Raw genomic sequence first — 20932 nt, forward strand, 5'->3', positions numbered from 1 at the left:
AGACTGTGTAAACCTCCGCGGAAGGAAGAGCACAGGTATTTCTGAGTGGGGGAAGATCAGCAGAGTCAAGAAAGAAAAATGAGAAGGGTAATCCCCGTGGACAGAAGCATCGTGTGCCCAAAAGGCAATAGGGAGATGAAGGAGGCTCCTGGGTCCCTGCGTCTTAGATTCCTGCTGCTGCCTTTTAGCAGCCAGGACTATTTTAGCGGTAGGTGATGCAACTCCAGCAGCTTTCTTGGAGGCTGTCAGGGCACAGAACAGCAGGTAAACAGTTTTAGGGAGCCAAAGGGGCCCCTGAGCAGGCAATTACTCGAATCTCACCGACAACTCCCTAGGGCCTGGGAGCAGTCTCCTTCCTGCAATGCTAGACAGGTCAGGCAGGGGCTGGGCACAGAAGCTATCTGCACTCCTCTGCCATGCTCCTACCCTGGAAGGTTTTCCTGCATCCCTGAGGAAGGACCGGCCGCTCATCCTCAGAGCAGACCAGGCCTAAGGAGGTGCTATAAAGGGAGATTTTCATGGTGACAATCACTGCACCTCATTTTTCTCTCCTGTTAAAGGGGAAAGCATGCACCGATTTTTGCTAAAGAACGTGGATTCAGTCCCAGTTCTGCCACTTGTTAAGTTCTATAACCTCAGCTAGTCATTTCAGGTCTTCCTGTCTCTGTTTCTTTACCCAGGGGAAAAAAAGGGAATAATGGGAGAGGATGAAGTGTTGTGGGTGGGGCTTGGGGGAGTAGGAGGGTTGGGTGATTGGAGGGGGAATCCTGGCAGCACCTGGGAATAGGCTTCCTGGGGGGATTAAATGAAGTAATATGTGTGATGGCATTTGAGACAGAAAAATGCCCTGTAGGGCAGTCGAGTGGTTAAGACTCCATGCTTCCATTGCAGGGGGCACGGTTCAATCTCTGGTCAGGGAACTAAGATCCAGCATGCTGCAGGGTGGCCAAAAAAAAAGCCCAGATCCTGATTTATACCAATAGGTCATTCTGTGGGATTACATCTAAAATAATAAACAATATTCTGACGTGCATTATAAACTAAGGTTGCCAGATTTAGTAAATAACAATAATTTGTTAGTACTGAGTATGACCCACATGTTTCATAGAATGTGTGTGTGTGTGCTAAGTTACTTCAATTGTATCTGACTCTTTGATACCGGATGGACTGTAGCCTTCCATGGGGAGTCCCCCAAGCAAGGCTATACAATGCTAATAGGGCTTCCCAGGTGATGCTAGTGGTAAAGAACCCACCTGCCAATTCAGGAGACATAAGAGACTAGATTTGATTTCTGGGTTGGGAAGAGCTCCTAGAAGAGGGCATGGCAACCCACTCCAGTATTCTTGCCTGGAGAATTCCATGGGCAGAGGAGCCTGGCGCACTATAGGCCATAGGTTCGCAAAGAGTTGGACATGACTAAAGCGACTTAGCATGCATGCACGATGCTAATAAATTATTTAACTGAGTGTCCTATATTTTATCTGGCAGCCTGAAAAATGGGATGCAGTTTCAGCATGGTGATTAAAAGCAAATGTTCTGAAGCCAGACTCCTTTGACTTAGAATTCTGGTCTGCTGTGTGACTCTGGCAACCATCTTAACATTTCTCTCCTCAGTTTCTTCCTTGTCAAAACAGAGGTTAAAAAAAACTGGTGATAATAACAGTGTTTATATTATAGACTATTGTGAGGATTAAATAAATATATGGAAAGCACTTTAGGAGAGTGCTGGGCGTTGAATGGTAAATACAGGTAAAATATTTACTAATTTCTAATAATACATATGTTATAATGTTATTTTATAGTGGTAACTGTTATTAGCATCTCCCTAAGAGTTCCAACCTTGGCTCTCTTCTGCCGCTTCTTTTTTTAAATCCCCAATCTGGCCACAAGAGGCCATCAAAAGAGAGCCACTGCAAGAAAGCCTTGAGACCCCCTGGTGGCCATTCGTGGTCTAGGAGGCTCTGATTCCCCCTGGTATCCCTCAGATACCAAGGGGCTCTCTTGGCCCGAGGACATGAGGTTCCCCAGAGGACTCCATGGGCAGGCAGGGTTGGGGAAGAGCCTCAGGTAGACATTCACTCCAGGGGCCCCGCTGAGACGGATCTCAGCACACACGCAGGAGACTTCTAGGCTGGTATAGCAGAAGAGCAGCTTCACAGCCAGGGTCCCTGGGCTTTGGCTTTCTGTACCCTTGAGAATCTCTTTTGGGCATGTTCCAAGTATGCGTAGGGGGAAATGAAGGGCAAAAGAGGGCTCCTGTTTCTCCAGTCTAAACCTCTGCAAGGTAATGCTGGCTGACCTGCAAGGCTGAATACTGAATTTGGAGGAGGCAGAAGAGTGGTCCTGACTGCCTAGCATTATGAGGAGGTGTGTGATGCATTTACAGATGTCTCTCTGAGACTGGTGGAAGCTTTACTCCTTTTGTCCCTGGGTTTTGTTTTGTTAAACTCCAGGGTCAGATTGAGGCCCTTTTCAGATTTACTAAAACACCCTCCAGGGCATCTCTGGTGGCTCAAGGGTAAAGAATGCTCCTACAATGCAGGAGCTGCAGGAGTTGCAGGTTTGATTCCCTGCATCAGGAAGATCCCCTGGAGAAGGATTTGGCAATCCACTCCAGTATCCTTGCCTGGAGAATTCCATGGACAGAGGAGCCTGGTGGGCTACAGTGCATGGGGTTGCAAATGAGTTGGACAAGACTTAGCGACTGAACAACAGCAACAAATCACCCTCCATACCCATGCTCTAAATCTTAGAATTTCAGAGTTGGAGAAGATCTTAGGGATGACCTGACCTACCACCCTCTTGTTACTGACTCAAGGAGACTGAGTGACTTCCAAGGGCCATGGTGTTGGGACCAGAATCCAGGTCTCCTAACTTCTCAGTGTTTTCCTCATCACTCAGATGAGAAGGTCAACTGGAAAAAAAAAAGCACAACTTAAAAGTAGAGAATTATGTTTTGTTTGGTGGACAATACTGGGAACTTAAGCCTGGAATGCAGCCTCTCAAATAGCTCTGACGGTCTGCTCTGAAGAAGTAAAGGAGGAGCCAGGATATATAGGAATTTTGTAACAAAAGCCAGGTAGTCAGAATATCAAAAGATTACTGTTTATTAAGGAAAACAAGACATGTCAAATCAATGAATGTAGTGCTTTTTTATGTAAGGAAAGATGCAAAAGTCAGGGCTCGCTGAAATCATTCCTTTGATATCTATCTCAGCTATCTGGGGCCAGTATCCTGTGTTTTCCCATCCTGCGTCTCCAAAGGGTGCACCATTGTGGGAGTGACTGCAATGGCTGATAGCTTAATGGAGGGCATCCTATTTTCATTTTGAGTTCTCTCAGGACTCATCATCCTGGCAGCTATAATACGATGGCTTGATGGCTGCAATATCCTTTCTTTACTGATATGGTAGGCAACATTTTTTCATTCAGAAGGGCATGACTGACTTGGGGTCTCCTCTTAGGAGGACAAGCAGCAAGTAACATACAGAGCCATAGCTGTTGACTCATGAAAACTTGTTCAGCTCTAGGTCCATATTGCTTTTCTGCACTCTGCATGGGTTTCAGAATACACAGAAATTCCTCCTGGCTATTTCTCCTCTTGTTATAAAACTTTTTCTCCCCAGAATTCCTTGCATCTTAATCCCGCTGCTCATGTTTTGGCCAAGCTCTACTCTTTTTATCCAGAGTCTTGTGTATTACACAGGCAAGCCTGACCTGGGAAGACCAAGACCCATTTCCACAACTGGAGTCCACATCTTTGCCTGCTCCAGATACCTAAATCCCCGGCCAAAGGCCTATTTGTGTCCTGTGCCTCCGGACACCTCAGCAGCCCATACAGAGGAAGTGAGTCACTGCAAGGCGGGCAGCTTGGGGCACTGTGGGCGTGGCCATGCCAGGCCTGGGCCATGGGGGATGGGTCAGAGTGATCAAGAGCTCCTGGTCCAAACTATGCAGAGAGAGAGAGAGAGGGAGAGTGAGTTTCTAAATTGGTTGTGCTCAGTTGCTCAGTCATGTCCAAGTCTTTTGGGACCCTATGAACTGTAACACGCCAGGCTTCTCTTCCATGGAATTTTCCAGGCAAGAATACTGAAGTGGGTTCCATTTCCTACTCCAGGAGATCTTCCTGACCCAGGGATTGAACCTGCGTCTCTTGCATTGGCAGATGGATTTTTTACCACTGAGCCACCAGGGAAGCCCCTTCTAAACAGGCAGCATCATTCAAATGCTGCCTGAGGTCCAGTTTCTCTTTCTCCATCCATCTTCTTTGTCTCCTGGGGGGGTATACCCTCTTATCTTTACTTTTCAGGCCTGTCTATTCAGCTTCAGCCCCAAACTTCCCCTCCCACTGCTATCTTAAAGTTAACTGGTCTTCAGTGCTCTGAGGAATCATTTATAAAGTCTGGTGAGGGCCTTGGGGAAGTCTAGGAAAATTTCCTGAGAAAAGGGTTCAGAAACTAAAGGAGGAAAGCCAAGTAAGACAGATCTGGGGAGGGGGTAGAGAGGTACCCAAAGTTTAGCTGGGGCCCAAAGAGGAGACATTGGAACCCTACTGGAAAAGGGAAGCTGGGGCGGGAACTCAAGAAAGGTGGGGGGAACTTGGGAATGGGAGGGGGTGGGGGTGGGTGGGTTGTAGCCTAGGTGTAGAAAGGATATGACTTGCAAATAAAGGAGTTTACCCTTTGGCAAAGGAATTAAAGGCTGGAGGGATTGCTGGGAACTGGAAAATCAGGCAAATCTGGGGCTGAAAAAGGCTAGAGTCCCCTGGGTACTGGTTCAGTGGTGAGGGGCCAGGGGGTGGCCCAACAAGTTTCATTCCCCCCCTGTTGGCCTGGGCTGGGGGGCCCACTGCAAAAGCAAAGGAAAAGTTGGAAATCAGACAGCTTCTGCCTCTTTACCTCTCCAGATAGTGTCTTCAGTGAGGACCAAGCTCTCAAACTGGATGAGTGAGACATCATATTATTTCTTAAGAGAACTGTCAAAACACCTGAACTTGACTAGATAAACCCTGAAACAAGCTGCCCTCAGAGGTTCTACCTGTCTCGGTATAAAAACACCAACATTTCATTAAGGTAAAAAATGGTTACCTCTGCTAGGCGGGCCCTCTTTAAACAAACCCTCAAACACATCTTAGTCACACTCTGTCCTTAGGAATCAAGGCCAGTTTTCTAGGATAAACATGTTACATCTTCCTGAAACATCAATTTTACCAGTCTAGGGGAAAAACATTTTAAAATATGAATTTTTGAACACGGATAAGCAGTGGTCTAGATTGAAATCTCAGATACGTTTTACATAGCAAAAGTTGGGGACTGGCTCCTTCAGAGTCTGCCGGCAGTAGGGTATGTGTGCCACTGGGGGGTAGATTTTACAGCACTGGTGTGGAAACGGTGGGGATTTTAAGGCCGAGCTGGGGTGGGGGACGCCCTAGGGGTCCCAGCCGAATCTCGAGGGCCCGCTGCCCGGGTCGGTTCTGGAGAGAGAGGTCCTGGGCCTCGGCGCGCGGGCCTTGGGAAGAAACCGCAGGGGCTGCGGGGGCCGGGAGCCGGGGCGCCCTCCTCTCTCCGCTGCCCGGTGGGGCTGGAGGTGGGAAGTGTGGCCACCGGTCTGGCCGCTGAGAGAACTGGGGGCCGCAGCCGGCCGGAGGGCGAGGGCCGCAGTTGGGGGCTGCCGGGGTGGTGCAGGGGCCCGGCCGTTCCGCGCCCCGAGCCCCTCGCGGGTTTGTCCCGGGGTCCTCGGAGCGCGCCCCTAACCGAGAGACCAGAGGCTGGGAGACCCCACACTGTCTCCCTCGTCGGGGGCTTCTTCCCCCCGGTGCAGCGCCTGCAGTGGGCCTCCGCCGCCCGCCGGGTGCAGCGAGGGCTCAGCTCCCAAGCTTCCACCGCCCGCCCCCGGCCGGGGAGGGGGCGGTGGCAGGCGGCGGGCGCTGGGCGCGGCTACCCCGCGCGGAGGCCCGGGCCCCGCCGCGCGCCCGCCCGCCCTCCTCTCCCCTTCCGTCGCCGGGCCGTAGGCCCACGCCCAGTCTCCCGGCTGCTGTGTTGCTCGCGGCCTTTCTTTCCCGGGCTGGCTGGGCTCGCTCTCGGCTCGGCTGGGCTCGGCGGGCGGCGGGAGGAGGAGGAAGGAGGGAGGGAGCGGGCAGGCAGGCGGGCGGAAGGGGGAGGAGAGGAGCGAGCGGAGCCAGTCCGGAGGGGGCCCGGAGCTCGGACGAGGGGAGAGACGGAGCAGCGGCTCCCGGCCGGGCCAGCTCCGCGACGCCGCAGCCGCCGCCGAGTGAGTCGGAACCCGCGCCCGGGAGTCCGCGGCGCCGCGCGCAGGGGTGGGGAGGCACGGGGCGCGGAAAAGTTGGGAGAACTGCGGGGGCCGCGAGGACGCGGCTCGGCGGACAGGGCCTGGCGGGGCCGGGAGCGGGCCGTGGAGCGGAGCGAGGCGCGGGCGCACACCCTCGGGCGGCCGGCGCTGGGCGCCGCCGCTGGCTCTGGGGCCTCTGCCCCGCGCGCTCATGGCGGCGGCGGGCCTGGCGGAGGGCGGGCCGGAGCGCCTCGCGGGAGCGGCCGGGCCCCCAGCGCCGCCTGAGGGCAGGCTGGCCGGCCGCCCGGGCGTCCTCGAGCGCGCCGCCCGGAGCGCGGAGGAGTCCTCCTGGGCAACAGGTAGGAGCTGGGAGTTGAGGACGCGGGGCTGCCCACGGACGGCCGAGCCTCCGGCGCCCTTTTTTGGGGAGGAGAAAGTCCGGTGAGCAGTTGCACGAGAGCCCCCTGCTTGGCAGAGAGCCCGCGGCGCGGCCCCTGGCTGGGGAATCCCGTGGCTAGAGTGAGAGGAGAGTGAAGCTTTTTCTAATCGGTTCACTGTGCCCACTCCGGGAGGGAGGTCAGGGCGTCCATGTGCTTAACGGGAAACAGGAAGGAGTGGCTCAGAGTGTCTGCCCCTGGCCCCCGCCCCGTGGCTAAGGCTCTTATACCGTTATGGGGTGTGTGGGGCAGGGGTAGGGGGAGCTGCTGGTGAAACTGGTTTTCTGGGCCTCCCTTTGCTAATTTCTGGCCCGGAGGCTCTCTGGCAAGTAGGTTAATTGCATGTGTGGGGTTTTAATCTGTGGCCTGAGTTTAGAGGTTCACTTCCTAAGGTAGACTCTTGGTGTCAAAATCTGATCGATTCTTCACCTGAGTTGCTAGGTACAGGAGATAGGGGGTTCTGAGGATCCTGAGGAATGGAGTGAGCCCCTCTTTCTGGAGAAGTGAATCAGGAAAGGCCTCCAGCAGGCAGTCACTCCCACATCTGTCTTAGCGGAGGTTGCAGTCCCATAGCGGAGTCCAGGTGGCTGGGCCTAATGTGGGTGGCTGACTGGGCTTGTGATGGTGCTCCTAAGGGTAAGGACTGTCTGCAGCCTCCTCCCTCAGGGCCTGACCCTAATCATACAGTGACCTGCACAAACCCTGTTTTGAAGAGAGAGAGAGTTCCTTGTCTTCCTTGGTACCCCACAGTCCACTCCCTTCACTGGGGCCTCTGGCCGGCTTCCCCTCTGGGAGGGAGGGCCTTCACTTTCCCGTCACTGGCCACAGGCTGGCCGATCCTTCACTGTGCCTTTAGCATGCCCCCTGCCCGCCCAGCCCCCCACATCCCCATCTACTTCCTGAATTTGCCAGTCATTCTCTCCCTCTGGGGGCTGTAATCTCCTGCAGTCTTTGGCTGTGTTGGGGCCACAGAAAAACTAAAATTTTGAGACCTCTACTTCAGCCTGGAGGGATGACACACCTCTTCTTGGCTTCATCCATTGCTCACAGCTTTCTAGTTTGTGACCTGGTGTAGCTGCCTGAAAAAGTTTTCAACAAGCTGGACTATTCAGGTCCTCTGCCACTTCTTTCCACTTCTTTTTTGTAGACCGCCAGGCTCCAGTGAAAGCTGGGAGCCTCTGGGATCCTGTCTTTGTCACTCTCTCTTCCCTTACTGATTGTATTGTATCTTCTTCAATTATTTCTCCACACTCTGAGAGCCGTTGGGACTATTATCACGTTGAGTCTGTGAGATCTCTTCCTCATAGCCTCAAACTTCTGCCCTCCTAGCAGACTGGGTCTACAAGTCCCCTTGGGGACTCTCTGCCCCTTTTCATCTGTCTGTGGGAGTCTGGGATGGGTCAGTCAGAGTTGGGCAAAAGGTAGCAGCTGGGTGGAGCTCTGTTCAAGTTCCTGGTAATCCAATGCCCATGAAATCCCTGCTCAGCTGGCCGTTCTCCAGCCTGTGCCTCATAAAGTGGTGTCTGTGTCTCTGAGGCAGGTGTATTTGTGCATGAGAGAGACAGAGACACATACACATGCACACACCCTATTGTTTCTTCATGTGTGTGGGGGAGTAAATCGTTTGAGTGGAAAAATACCTACAGGTGTGATTTTCTCCACCAGGAAATTAAGTAATGTGACCCAGAAAAGCAAGCACGAAGGCACATTCCCTTTTCTTGACCCACCTTTTTGTTGGTGGGATCCATTGCTTGGCTTGGTGTGCCAGGGACGCCACTGGGAGTGGACTGGTAGGTTCTGTGGGGATGTATAAGTGCAGCTGGCGGGCCTGGCCCAGGAGCCCCTATTGTCTTCCCTTCCCCCTCACATGGAGTCCGAAGTCCTGACCCTGCTGAATCTGGTGCCTCTTCCTGCTGGGCTAGGCTCCAGGGGTGAGGGGCAGGGTCCAGGCCACCACTCCTCTGCTAATGGAAGTGCTGGGCAGTAGGGGAGGGCTGTGGTCACAGAAAGCCTGAAACCCGGGGGTGAGAGAGCCCCCATTCACAACTCCCAAAACATCACACTCTCTGCTCACACCATCTTCTGCTGTCCCTGTTTGGAGCAGGCAGGGGCCAGGTGCTACCTTGTCCTGGGATTGAGATAGTTGCGCTGTCCAGGCGCTTGCCTTTGACCCATCTCTGACTTTCTGCCTGCTTCTCTGCCTCCTCACCTTCTTTGTAGGCATGAGGCATTCCTGGGCCCCCGGGAGTCATGGAGAGGGACTCTATGCTTGGCCTCCAGGATCCCAGCCAGCCCTCTGAGTCTTTTTAATCCTCAAAATATCTGTGACAAAAGAAACTTACCTGCCGGTTTCCACTGACCAGGGTAGGAATGGGGCCCAATGTCTAGGCCAGACAGTACCCTTGGCTTTAGTCCTCAATGGAGGACAAATTGGGCCCCAAGGGACTAGCAGTCAGGTGACTGAGTCAGGTCTGTTTCTTCACCTCCAATCAGACTAAGCAAAGAAGGTGGCAAGAAGAGCTGGAGGGGTGCCACCGCATGTAGGCTTTCTGCCTTGTCCCTTCTTTACTAAATTTTCTACAACTTCTCTCAAAGAAAAAAGTGTGTCTGTGTGCACTGTCGTGTGGGGAGAGTTCTACTCTGATAACTGTGTTTAGTTTTGTTCAGTTCCGAAGGCTTCCATCTCTTTAACTAATTAAATATTTATTCTGGCCAAGGTGGAGAGGGAAGGGGCAGTGTCCTCAGGAGCTGAGGCCTGGAATGTGTGTGTGTGTGTGTGCGTGCGTGTATGTGTGTAGAACCCGTGCTGTTGGGGGCGGGTGGAGCTGAAACTCCTTTACTGTCAGAGCTGCCCTCTGCTTTCATCTGAAAGAGCAGTGACCAGGAGTGGGGACAAGAGGGTAAAGTCCTTGAGCTGAAATGCTGACCCGTGACAGGCTGAGAGGGATTTCGCAAGTGCTTCTGTGGTGGGTGGGGGCGGAGCTGTGGAGCAGCCCAGCTCAGCTGTGATATGATCAGCCTTCAGCGAGGCACCGGTTGGTCTCCAGTTCACAGCAGAGAACAATCTCCCAACTCTATTTCCTCCGCAGCAGGGAGGGGACCACCTTCCTTCTGTGTCAGCTTTTAGTCTCAAGGCCAGCCTGGAGACCACCTACCTGGCCTCCCTCCTCGGAGGATGAGGGCTTGGTAGCCTGGAAGCTTTGCCCTTGTCATCCTACTGGGTTCACTGCTGAGTCCTAGGACTGCCAGTTGTGTGGACCACCATCGCTGATTCTACACCATCATCTTGCTCCTTCTCTCAGCTCCAAGCAGCTGCTGTTCCCGCGTGAGCCTCAGATCGTACCTTCCTTCACTTGGTATCCAAGTGGTCACCACCACCCTGTAGATCCTTTCTCTTTCCGTGGACGAAACGGGGGAGGGAGGTGGTACAAAGCAGCAGCTCTTTCCTGAGCACTGAGGGTATTTGTGATGGGTGTTCCCTGAGCAGACTAGTATTTTATTTTCCAAAGGAGCCTTAATCCAAGTAGCTCCTAATTCTACCAGATGTCTTAGTCTGCTGTATCGACTCTCTATCCTCCAACTCCTGACTCCCTGCAGCCTTGTCTTCATTTTGTTTCTGAGAATAGGCTTCACATAGAGTCCTTCTGCCTTATGTTTGGGAATGGATGGCTTGGGCATGGGCTATTAATTTTGTGTGCAGTATTTTGATGTCCATTGATTGTCCTTGAGCTCAGCACTATTTGGGGGCATGATTTTGGTTTATTCTGGCCTCTTAATTTTCCCTAGGACCTGCTGCCTCAGTGGGTTATAGGGAAGGGGGAGAAAGGTCTTGCCCCAGCCCTGCAATCCTTTCTTGGGCTCCCTGGCAAGGAAGCTTCCAGTTATGGGTTGATTTGGGAGCTCTGATGGTTCAGATGGTAAAGAATCTGCCTGCAATGCAGGAGACCTGGGTTTGATCCCTGCCTCAGGAAGATCCCTTGGAGAAGGGATTGGCTACCCACTCCTGTATTCTTACCTGGAGAGTTCCATGGACAGAAACCTGGCGGGCTCAGTCCATAAAGTTACAAAGAGTCGGATATGACTGAGTGACTAACACATGGGAGGTCTAGGAAGAGGTTGGAGGGTGGGGGGAAGGGATGATGACTCTGATTTCACTTAAGATTTTTGGCCACGGCTTCTAGGCTAGATCCTGTCTAGTTTCCGTGTAAGAATAGCAAAATGATGGCGAGACCCCAAGGTTCTTGTCTAGGGAATCAGGACTTCCAGGGGATGTTAATGTCACCTTTGGTTGATATTAAGAGTAACTGTTAGAACTGGAAAGCCACTATATTACAGATGGGCACACTGATTCATCCACATGGCCAAGACCAGAGCCCAGGGCCTGAGTCTTTGCCCCTGCTCTTTTTGTTACACTGTGAAAACTGTCTTCCGTCTCCTTCTGCACTGCTGCCTGCTTTGATGCCCTCTACTTCTCCCTTCCTCACTCAGGATGCTCCAGACCTTACATGACTACTTCTGGTGGGAACGGCTGTGGCTCCCTGTGAACTTAACCTGGGCTGATCTAGAAGACCGAGATGGACGTGTCTACGCCAAAGCCTCTGACCTCTATATCACACTACCCCTGGCCTTGCTCTTCCTCATCATTCGATACTTCTTTGAGCTGTGAGCATACCAACCTACCCCCATGCCTTCCTTGGCTCCCAGCTGCAGTTTCTTGTACTTCAAGTTTGTCTCTTGCTGTTTAATTGGTCCTGCACACTGGTGTTCTCACCACCCAGGTCCCTGCCTACTGTGTGCCCCCCACTAAAGGCAGCATTGTCTTTCTGAGGGCTCAGCACCCCCAGGCCCATTCCTTCAATGGTTATTTGTTCTTGCCCTCCACCCGCCTGGTGGCTAGTGAACACAGGCAGCTTTGTCAGCTATGGGCAGCCCAAGGCAGCCAGAGAGGGGGTTGCTGGGAAACTGAGGCCCAGGATAAAGTTGCCTGAGCTTGCAATATCCCCCTCCAGGCCCTCTAGTTTAGGGGCTAACAGGCTTGCCTGCTTCAAGAGAGTCAGACACCCCTCACTCCTATCCCTTCCCCAGTTACGTGGCTACACCACTGGCTGCCCTCCTGAATGTCAAAGAGAAAACCCGGCTGCGGGCACCTCCAAACCCCACTTTGGAGCATTTCTACATGACCAGTGGCAAGCAGCCCAAACAGGTATGAGCTGCAGACCCTGTTCTGGGAGTTACTGAGTCCTGGTAGGGAGTGAGGAGGTGGGGTGCAGAAATGGGAAGGCATCTCCCCTTCCCTTCAGATGGGGCCAACTTGGGTCATTACTGGCAGAGGGGCGGGGAGGGCGAGTGAAGCAGAACATAATGGGCTTCTCACCCCACCCAGGCAGATGTGGAGCTTCTGTCACGGCAGAGCGGGCTCTCTGGCCGCCAGGTAGAGCGCTGGTTCCGCCGCCGTCGCAACCAGGACCGGCCCAGTCTCCTCAAGAAGTTTCGAGAAGCAAGGTAGGGGCAGTTGAGGCAAGAGAAACTGGGTGGCAGAGGAAGGTCTACTGTGTTTTGCTGGGAGGTGGGGCTGCAGCTGTATGTGGAGAAATTACTCCCGGGTGAGGAGGCACATTTGGTTGAGTATTTCCTTGAGAGGGTATCTGGGGGGAGGGCTGCGCCGTTCTTCCATTCCACTCTCCTAGCCATGTCTGCTTCCTCTTCCAGCTGGAGATTCACATTTTACCTGATTGCTTTCATCGCCGGCACGGCCGTCATTGTAGACGTGAGTGGGGATTACTTGGGGAGGGCAAGTGGGGGAGTAGGTTCTCTGGCAAGGTGGGGTGAAGCCCAGAATTTAGGTGCCTCCTCCTTTAACCTCTTATTACCATTTCTCTGCAGAAACCCTGGTTCTATGACCTGAGGAAAGTTTGGGAGGGATATCCCATACAGGTACATGATGGGTCCTGATTCCTTATATGGGGTAATTAGTCCTTATGTGGGGTGAGAATCAGTGTAGGATAGGATTGGGACATACACATCCTTGTGAAGAGTTGATCTCAGACACGTGGCAGAAGGGACTGCAGTCATGGTGTTAATCTTAAGTGCAAGGAGGGCTGGGTTTGGAGAGGCGAGACCATTGGGTCCAGTGGCTCTGGGGTCCGTTAAACTTCCTCTTTTCTCTCTCAGAGCATCATCCCTTCCCAGTATTGGTACTACATGATTGAACTGTCTTTCTACTGGTCCTTGCTCTTCAGCATTGCTTCTGACGTCAAGCGAAAGGTGAGTCATGGGGCTGTACCACTGAGTAGGAGCCAAAATGAAGCGCGGTATGAACCACCTCCCCTTTGACTTCTGGGTGCTTTGGATGGAGTTGTGGGATAAGTGGAATTAAAGGGGGAAGAACGGAAGCTAGGGAACAGGAAACAGTCCTCTGGAGGTTGCATCTTTTCTACAGGATTTCAAGGAGCAGATCATCCATCACGTGGCCACCATCATCCTCATCAGTTTCTCCTGGTTTGCCAATTACGTCCGAGCAGGGACTCTTATCATGGCTCTGCACGACTCTTCTGACTACCTGCTAGAGGTCAGGCTTCCTGGGCATTTCTTCAAGCCTAGAGACCTTGGTGCAGGTTCTTCTGTCCCTCTATCCTTTGCTTGGGGTAGTGGTGGGTGGGGGTGGGTGTTCCTGGGACCAAGGAGGTGGGGGCACAGAGCTAGTGTGGTTAAGTGGGATGTATGTATGAATGTATATGGGAGTCAGGAGCCCGTGATGATCGGTGGGGGCTATCTACACAGTCAGCCAAGATGTTTAACTACGCGGGATGGAAAAACACCTGCAACAACATCTTCATCGTCTTCGCCATTGTCTTCATCATCACCCGACTGGTCATCCTGCCCTTCTGGTGAGTAGGATACCAGACTAGACTGTTTGAAGAAATCAGGAATCTTCTCCCTGGCCCCATTTGTCTGTCCTCAGTCTTGACCCCCTCTTTTCTGTGTTAACAGTTCTTGTCTCTCCCCATCCCAAGGATCCTGCACTGCACGCTGGTGTACCCACTGGAGCTCTATCCCGCCTTCTTTGGCTATTACTTCTTCAATTTCATGATGGGAGTGCTACAGCTGCTGCATATCTTCTGGGCCTACCTCATTTTGCGCATGGCCCACAAGTTCATAACTGGAAAGGTAATGGTTCTGTCTCCATTCTGTAGGCCCTACTACTCTCAACTCTAGGAACGGCCCAAATTCCCTCCCATATCAGCAACCCTCTAAAACCTACTGTGGGGCCCTGGGTATAGCTGGAAAAAGCCCACCGAGAGAGGCAGTCCTTAGGGGTTGGTAACCCTGCTCATCCCTTTCACAGGTAGTAGAAGATGAACGCAGTGACCGGGAAGAAACAGAGAGCTCAGAGGGGGAGGAGGCTGCAGCTGGGGGAGGAGCAAAGAACCGGCCCCTGGCCAATGGCCACCCCATCCTCAACAACAACCATCGTAAGAATGACTGAACCATTGTCCCTGCTGCCCCTCAGATTAACGTATAAAGCCAAGGAAATACCCCACCCTCCCCACAGGGTCACTTTAAGCTCTGGGGAGAAGGAGAAAGCGAGAGGAGCGTGTTCTTCTCTGTGCCCCACCCCCTGCTACTGTCACCCAGTTGCCTTTAAACCAAATTCTTATCAGCCCATCTCCAGGAATGGGAGGTTGGCTATATCCTTTGTTGGGGGAGGGGGATTGGTCTTATTTTCCAAGTTGTCCTTTCTACTGATTTTGAGACCTTTCCTCAGTTCTGGGGGTGGGGGTTATAAGTCACATTCCTTACTCTTCAGAATCTGGCCCTGTCTGTCTGCCTTTGACTCCCTGACCTCCAGAGCCAGGGTCGTGCCTTACTGTCCCACCTGTGGGCCTCATTCTGCCAAAGTTGGACCAAGGCTCACCTTTCTAATCTCCCTAACTTGGACCAGAAACCAAAGCTGAGCTGACTTTTAACTTTTTCCCTTCTAAGATCCAAATGAACTGAGTGTAGGTGGGTGCACGTGACCCTTATCCTACCTCTGCCAAAAAGTGGGGGCCACAATGTGGACTGCTCAGACAGTCTTCTGTTACTTCTCTGCCAGCTGTCCCTGTAGTCACAGGTCCAAGATCTTACTGCCTCCTTTCTCTGGCCTCTTTCCCTAGGCTAGCTGGTTTGGAGTAGAATGGCAACTAGTTCTAATTTTTATTTATTAAACATTTGGGGTTTGGGTTTTAAAGCCTGAATTACAGCTAGCACCTGGCATTTCAGCAGAGGGACCACTTCAGACCAAAATGTACTGTTAATGGTTTTTTTTTTTAATTAAAATATATTAAAGATTAAGTAAAACATGGCAACAAGTGTTTGAGACTCTTATGAACTGAGAAGAGTGATCAACTAAATAAACTAAGGTAGTCTTCCTCATGCCTTCCTCATGGTTATGTAACCTTAAAAAATATCACATGGCAAATAAGAAAAAGCAAAGTAGAGAAAGGTCAGGATTAATGACAGCTGCCTGTTGGGAAGGGTGGGGGAAAAGCTCATCTCTCATCAAGACCTAGAACTGGGAACTGAGGGAAAGAAATCAAATCACAATCTTAGTTTTAACATCTTGTTACTTTCAAGAAACAATACAAACCAGGGATAGTAAAATACACAGCCCTCATTCTAGGAATAAAGTCTGTTAAAAGGATGAACACTTGAACAAATGTAGGATGGGAGGGGTGAGCCACAGGAGGACTGGAGGGATGTCAGGCCCAGGTTAGAGTGGTAACCTCTCCCACCCCCAGTGCCTCAGGAGGCAGGGGAGGGGCCCTGCCTGCTAGCACCGCAATGGAAGGGGTCTCCTGATCCAGAACCCCCATTTCTATCTACTAGGAGCTGGGGAGTAGCTAGACTAGAAACTTGGGGGTCAGAATTCAATAGTCAGGAAGACCCAGTTCCTGAGGAAAGGGCAGTTCAGAAGGTTAGGAGGAAGGCTGTCCTCTAAAGAAGACGCCCTCGGCATTCGATGGCCCCGCAGCAGCAAAGCAACTCCTTGCCTTCCACGCTGCCCACCTCATAGTTGTAGTCCCAGGTAAGCTCGGTGCCAGCCCGGATTCTCCTGAAGAGGAAGAGGAGGAAGGGGTGTGGTCAAACAGCAGAAACCCAGGCCTGCGATGACTGAATGTGCAGGGGGAGCTGGATCCCAGATGGAAGAGAGGCCCTTTGAATGTCCTGGCCCCTCCCCAACCTGGGCTTTTCCCACCCACCCATCCCCTTTCCTGATTCCCTCTTACTTGCTGGCGAAGAAGGCCACCCACGGGAAGCGGAGATCATGAGTATCCACGAAGACATTCTGGACAAACAGGTTAGGGCTGCAACTGTGCTGTAAGTTTAAGTACAGATTCACTTTGGAACCAAGGAAACAGAATCTGGTTTTGTGGGGTGAGTGAGAGCTGGATGAAAACAATGCCATTTGATCCTCCCATGGCAACAGAGATTTTGAAAGGCACCTCTTTAAAGATCCTTTGCAATCAAGAATTTTAATGAGAAAAGATGGGTTTATGGAGTTGTATTTAAAAGAACTAGAAATGTGAGGACTAGGGGATAACCAGCACATACAGGTGAGCGAAAGGGGTCTCACATTGAGGTAGCGGCCCAGGTTGCCTTCAAGCTTGGCATCGATGATGTAGCAAGACTCCTCCCCATCATAGAACTGGCGTGTGTTCTTACGAATGGGTGCACTCTCCCCCTTTTCCACAGATGCCATGTTGGTTGATTTAATGGCAATGCCATGGGTTGATTTCAAAGCAAAACCCCGGGTGGATTTTACTGCCACTTGGCGCTTCATTGGACCTGGAGAAGGAGAAGAATGGGGCTAGGTCCACCCCACCTCATGATTGGACCTTCTACTTCCTTTTTTTTCCTGCTTCCATTTTTATCCCACCCAGTGCACCTCAGGAATACCAATAAGCTGGGACTCTGAGGCAAAGGCCCAAGGTGGCAGTTTTTTTCAAGCAGGATTAGATCTGCTGGATACAGAAGCAGAGGGAAAAGAACTAGAAAGAACAGAGGGAGGGGATATGTCACACATTATTAACAGTTTAGCTGGAAGTCAGGGAGTCTTCCCAGGGATGCTTCCTAAGATCTGAATTTTTCCCCTACTGGTTCCTTCCTACTACTCCACAAATTCTTCCAGACTACCAGACATGTTCTTCTTGTCCTCAAAGTCATCCCCTTCAGAGCCAGAGGAGATGGTCTGGATATCATCACTGTCCACGGCTGCGGCTGAAGTCTGGCCAGCAGTGGGCTTCCGGCTGGTCCCACTTTCCCCCTCACTTTCTGTGCTGCTGGACAGGGTCAGGATATCCTGAGGAAGCAGAAGGGTGAAAAGAAGGAATAAGAGTAAATGGAGAGGGACTTCCCTGGTGGTCCAGTGGCTGGGATTCCACACTCCCAGGAGAGGGGACCTGGTGTGGATCCCTGGTCAGAGAACTGGATCCCACAAACTGCAACTAAAGAAGATTCTCCATGCTGCAAGGAAGATAGAAGATCCCGCGTGCAGCACCTGGGGCCTGGTGAAGCCAAAAAATATATATGTATAAAAAAAACGAGTAAATGCAAAGGACCTCTTGGAATCCCTGCTTTTAGGTACAGTTAGGCATGAAGGGGTTGAGACTATAGCAAGATTAGATGCTGGATGAAGGAAAATGAGGCAGGAAGTCAAGGCCAGAGAAAAAGGAAAATATCCAACAGTAATTACGGTGACAGACTTGACACGAGAAGAACGCTCCTTTACTCGCGCTCTAGAGTAAAACAGGAGGCTGGGTAAGGCACAGCTTGAGAAAGGCCACTTACATCAGGGTTTGGCTGAGCAGAGGCCATGAGTCGTCGGCTCTGATGCATACTAGTTTTACTTGGTGGGCGGCGAAGTCCTTCAGGCTTCACAGGAGAAGGATTGTAACCATAATTTCGAGAGCTTTCAGTAACTCTGATGGGAGAGGAAGACATGAGAGGGGTCAGGTTTACTGGCTGTTTCTCAGGCTGATTTTGTAGGCTCGAGAGAAGGAAGATTTGGAAACAGGTAAAAAAGCAAAGCACTTACATTGACATCCTGTTTCGGTCATCAGGGTCCTGGAAAACAGAGCGAGTGAACGGCTGAATGTCTCCATGGTTCTAGATAATATATCCAACAACTGTAGACTTCACCTCAGATGACCTCTAAAGATATCAGCCAGCGAGAGGTACACTATCTCAAGTGGGGTGTGTGTGGAGAAATTACTCTCCAACTTGAGAATAACGATCATTTTCATCAGGAAGCCCCACTGGGAGGGGTCTTTAACCCTTCCCAATAATAGGGCATTACAAAATGTGCATGGAAAACACCATGGGCAGAATATTCTAAGGACAAGGGACCGTTCACCACCTGTAATGTGCTAAGTTTCAACATCATTAAAAATATGTTAAGATCAATTCTTGTTTTTCTACTATAATGAAAACAATGATGTAGATAAATTGAGGTAGCAGTTTTAAAAAATTATTTTTAAATCCCCCACTTTGGAATGAATCAGGTACTTTCCCCACAGCAGGCTGATTTTAAAATAATTTGGTTCTTCAAACAAACACGGGGTCACAAGAATCAGACACGACTTAGCAACTACACCACCACAGGAATGTATCAGGGGGAAGATTAATCAGGTTTGCCATAAAAATCCATCAAATAAATCATCTGCATGTGAAGACTCATGGTGAGGGAATTCCTTGGCAGTCTATCCCGTGGTTAGAACTCTGTGCTTCCACTGCAGGGGACACAAGTTCAATCCCTGGTCAGGGAACTAAGATCCCCAAGCCATGTGGTATGGTCAAAAACGATAACAAAAGCACTCATGGTCTCGTCGTGAGATTGCGTTAAGTTTGTCACATCAAACTTATGTAACAGCCACAATTCTTAGAGTTTCCTGCCACTGCTTACCTCTTTCTTGGCCTGCTTGATGTCTCCCTCATCCTTGAAGCCAAGCCCTGAGGTGGAAGCCTTCTCAGCTTCCCCTCTGCTTCCCCCAGTGCGGCCTTCCCCACCTTCACTAGTCTTGAAGGATGAACGGCTATCAGAGTCAGCAAAGCCACCTTCACTGACACTGTTGCAGCTCAACCACGAGGCCACTTTGTTCTTAGGTGTCTCTTCAGAGGAAGGTGGATTGCAGCCACCTACAGGGATTGATGGAGGGACAGGAATATGTGGGGGCCCTAGGTCTGGGGGGCGAGAGTCCTTGGAAGACATCTCAGACAATCCATTCTCCTTCTGGCCCCGGGTCTGCCGTCGGGTAGCATAGCTGCGCCACACCGAGCTGGTGCTGAAGTCCTCGTCCTTACAGAAGTTGTCATCTGAGCTGTCGTCATTGGACTCCTCGGGGTCCTCTGTACCACTGTTGCCGTCTTCCTGGTCCTTCAAGTCTACACCACTGCTGTCAGAGGAGCAGGGGGCATCACTCTCATACCCCTCCTTGAAGTTCTCCACGCTCTCAATATGGTCCAGATTGGCAAAGTACTCATCACCCATTTCTAGGCCCTCCTTGTCAGCAAAGTCATCTGTCAGGATCTTCCCTGGGAATGAAGAGAAAGCCTTCCAGGGTTATGAGGAGCTTTTAGAAAGAATAAAGTTCATTTCATCAATACCTAGCCCCACAGTACAGAGTCAAATAACATTCATTATGGTCTCTTGTTTCCCTTTGATGATACCTCCTCCTTAGTGTCTTAACTGTGAGAGTAAGGGGAGCTTTAAATCTTGCCCTTTCTGCCACCCCATTCTCCCTAAGTTATGCTGAATCTCTGGGTAGAGTGATGTGGGGAAAAATGACACATGTCATTTTTTTCTAAAACCATGTCTCTCTCTGCTGAAACATGTCCACAATTTCATCCCTTTTTGTTCTTATTCTCCTGAAGCACTTTTGACCCTTCCTGATCCACTCAGACAGTCACATCACTCATGTTCTTTATAGAAGAAAATTCTGTCTTCTTCTTTCTCCTAGTTCACAGGTTAAGCATTTTATTCTTAAATTCAACTTGTCTCTGATTCAATGTTCCACCATGTTCTAACCCCAGAAAGCAACCCTTTCATCACTAACCTGCATAAATACAGACAAAGGAGCCTTTGGCAATGTCATCCAAGCAACGGATACCCCAGCCCTTGTTCTGGGTCTTGAAGAGCTGCAGACGAACCTGCAGGCCATGCTGTACCAACCGGTTTGTGCACATGTTAGGGTCACATTTGCAGCGTTTGTTACACTCATAAACTCTGGGAGGAGATCACAATAAAATCAATCATAACATGATCACTAGAGCATCTGTTACATTCACAGAACTGTTACAATTTTTAAGGTGTCATCATTTATCAGGTAATGATCTAAATAAGCAGACTTACTGAACTGTCTATGCTCTTCGATTTGTTTGGAAATATAGCTCAAAGAAATAACTCAGAAGGGGGAAAAGTGATTAATACAGATATTTATAGCACTAAAGACAGTTACAGTGAATAAAAGAATGCCCAACACCTGGAGAAAAGCTAAGCGAACCAGGATGTGAATATGGATTAAGAGCCATTAAAATACATCAGCCTGTAGAAACAGATACAATAAAATATATTTAAGGAAATCAGAAGCCCATATAATAGATACTGAAAGGGAGCAAAAGATGAGGAACTGGAAGTTCACGGGACTCTTGCTTTTGGTACTGATTTTCATTCTTTTATTCAGTGAACATTTATTAAACACCAAGAGCTATACTAGACAGTGGGAACACGGCAATGGAAAAGGTCATGATCACTCCTCTCAGGGAGCTCATTTCTATCTAGTTTAAGGTATTACAACTTAACTATTTAAAAAATAAACTATTGAAATTAATCAGAGAGCTAGTAAATATCAACATTAAAGGAAGATAATACACTGAGAAAACTGTCATATTCTTAGGGAGTATCTATTTTTATGCTCTATTTCATGTTATGATTTAACTTCTTACTTTTATGGTGTGTGAATTTAAGGAAGACAATTGCTTTTAGAAAGATGACAACAGTACAGTTAGTTGATGACATCAGTAAAATCTCTCTAGGCAAAGGTAACAGCAGCTTCTATTTACCAAGCACATATACTTTGTGTTTGGCATTATATCAATGCTTTATATACATTCTCTTATTCTATCCTTACAGCAGCCCTATAAAGGTATTTTTTTTAATTTATGAAAACA

The 20932-nt window shown here is 50.3% G+C and overlaps 2 protein-coding genes across 6 annotated transcripts in view; one reads left to right on the top strand and one right to left on the bottom strand.

The window, feature by feature from the left end:
• The first annotated feature begins 6123 nt into the window (after positions 1-6123).
• CERS2 (ceramide synthase 2) lies at positions 6124-15075 on the top strand. 3 transcript variants are annotated; one of them, XM_070785734.1, is made up of 11 exons: positions 6124-6269; positions 11213-11386; positions 11810-11927; positions 12108-12226; positions 12434-12491; positions 12608-12658; positions 12896-12988; positions 13164-13292; positions 13505-13611; positions 13738-13891; positions 14070-15075. In XM_070785734.1, the coding sequence occupies exons 2-11, from the start codon at positions 11214-11216 to the stop codon at positions 14208-14210; spliced, it is 1143 nt and encodes a 380-aa protein (XP_070641835.1). In that variant the 5' UTR covers positions 6124-6269; position 11213; the 3' UTR covers positions 14211-15075. The 3 variants fall into 3 exon arrangements, with proteins under 3 accessions (XP_070641835.1, XP_019811657.1, XP_019811666.1); XM_019956098.2 differs by lacking the exon at positions 6124-6269 and adding an exon at positions 9720-10080; XM_019956107.2 differs by lacking the exon at positions 6124-6269 and adding an exon at positions 9721-10049.
• Positions 15076-15312: 237 nt separating this feature from the next.
• Positions 15313-20932, bottom strand: part of SETDB1 (SET domain bifurcated histone lysine methyltransferase 1) — a 32094-nt gene continuing 26474 nt past the window's right edge. For all 3 annotated transcript variants that reach the window (XM_070785732.1, XM_070785733.1, XM_019956084.2), the window contains exons 15-22: positions 19819-19988; positions 18669-19297; positions 17802-17830; positions 17555-17687; positions 16901-17066; positions 16341-16552; positions 15994-16082; positions 15313-15818 (exon numbers count right to left, since the gene is read on the bottom strand). In XM_070785732.1, coding sequence (XP_070641833.1) covers positions 15701-15818; positions 15994-16082; positions 16341-16552; positions 16901-17066; positions 17555-17687; positions 17802-17830; positions 18669-19297; positions 19819-19988 — 1546 coding nt within the window. In that variant the 3' untranslated portion in view covers positions 15313-15700. The remainder of the gene's footprint in view (positions 15819-15993; positions 16083-16340; positions 16553-16900; positions 17067-17554; positions 17688-17801; positions 17831-18668; positions 19298-19818; positions 19989-20932) is intronic.

This window comes from Bos indicus, chromosome 3, assembly GCF_029378745.1.
Source record: "Bos indicus isolate NIAB-ARS_2022 breed Sahiwal x Tharparkar chromosome 3, NIAB-ARS_B.indTharparkar_mat_pri_1.0, whole genome shotgun sequence".
NCBI classification, from domain to species: Eukaryota; Metazoa; Chordata; class Mammalia; order Artiodactyla; family Bovidae; genus Bos; species Bos indicus.

What these genes read in the sequence shown, in the direction of transcription:
- CERS2 (XM_070785734.1), top strand. Translation starts at nt 11,214, where the DNA reads ATGCTCCAGACCTTACATGACTACTTCTGGTGGGAACGGCTGTGGCTC. An exon ending in GGGAGGGATATCCCATACAG is followed by an intron (nt 12,659 to 12,895) that starts GTACATGATGGG and finishes TTTCTCTCTCAG; the next exon opens with AGCATCATCCCTTCCCAGTA. An exon ending in CTGGTCATCCTGCCCTTCTG is followed by an intron (nt 13,612 to 13,737) that starts GTGAGTAGGATA and finishes CCCCATCCCAAG; the next exon opens with GATCCTGCACTGCACGCTGG.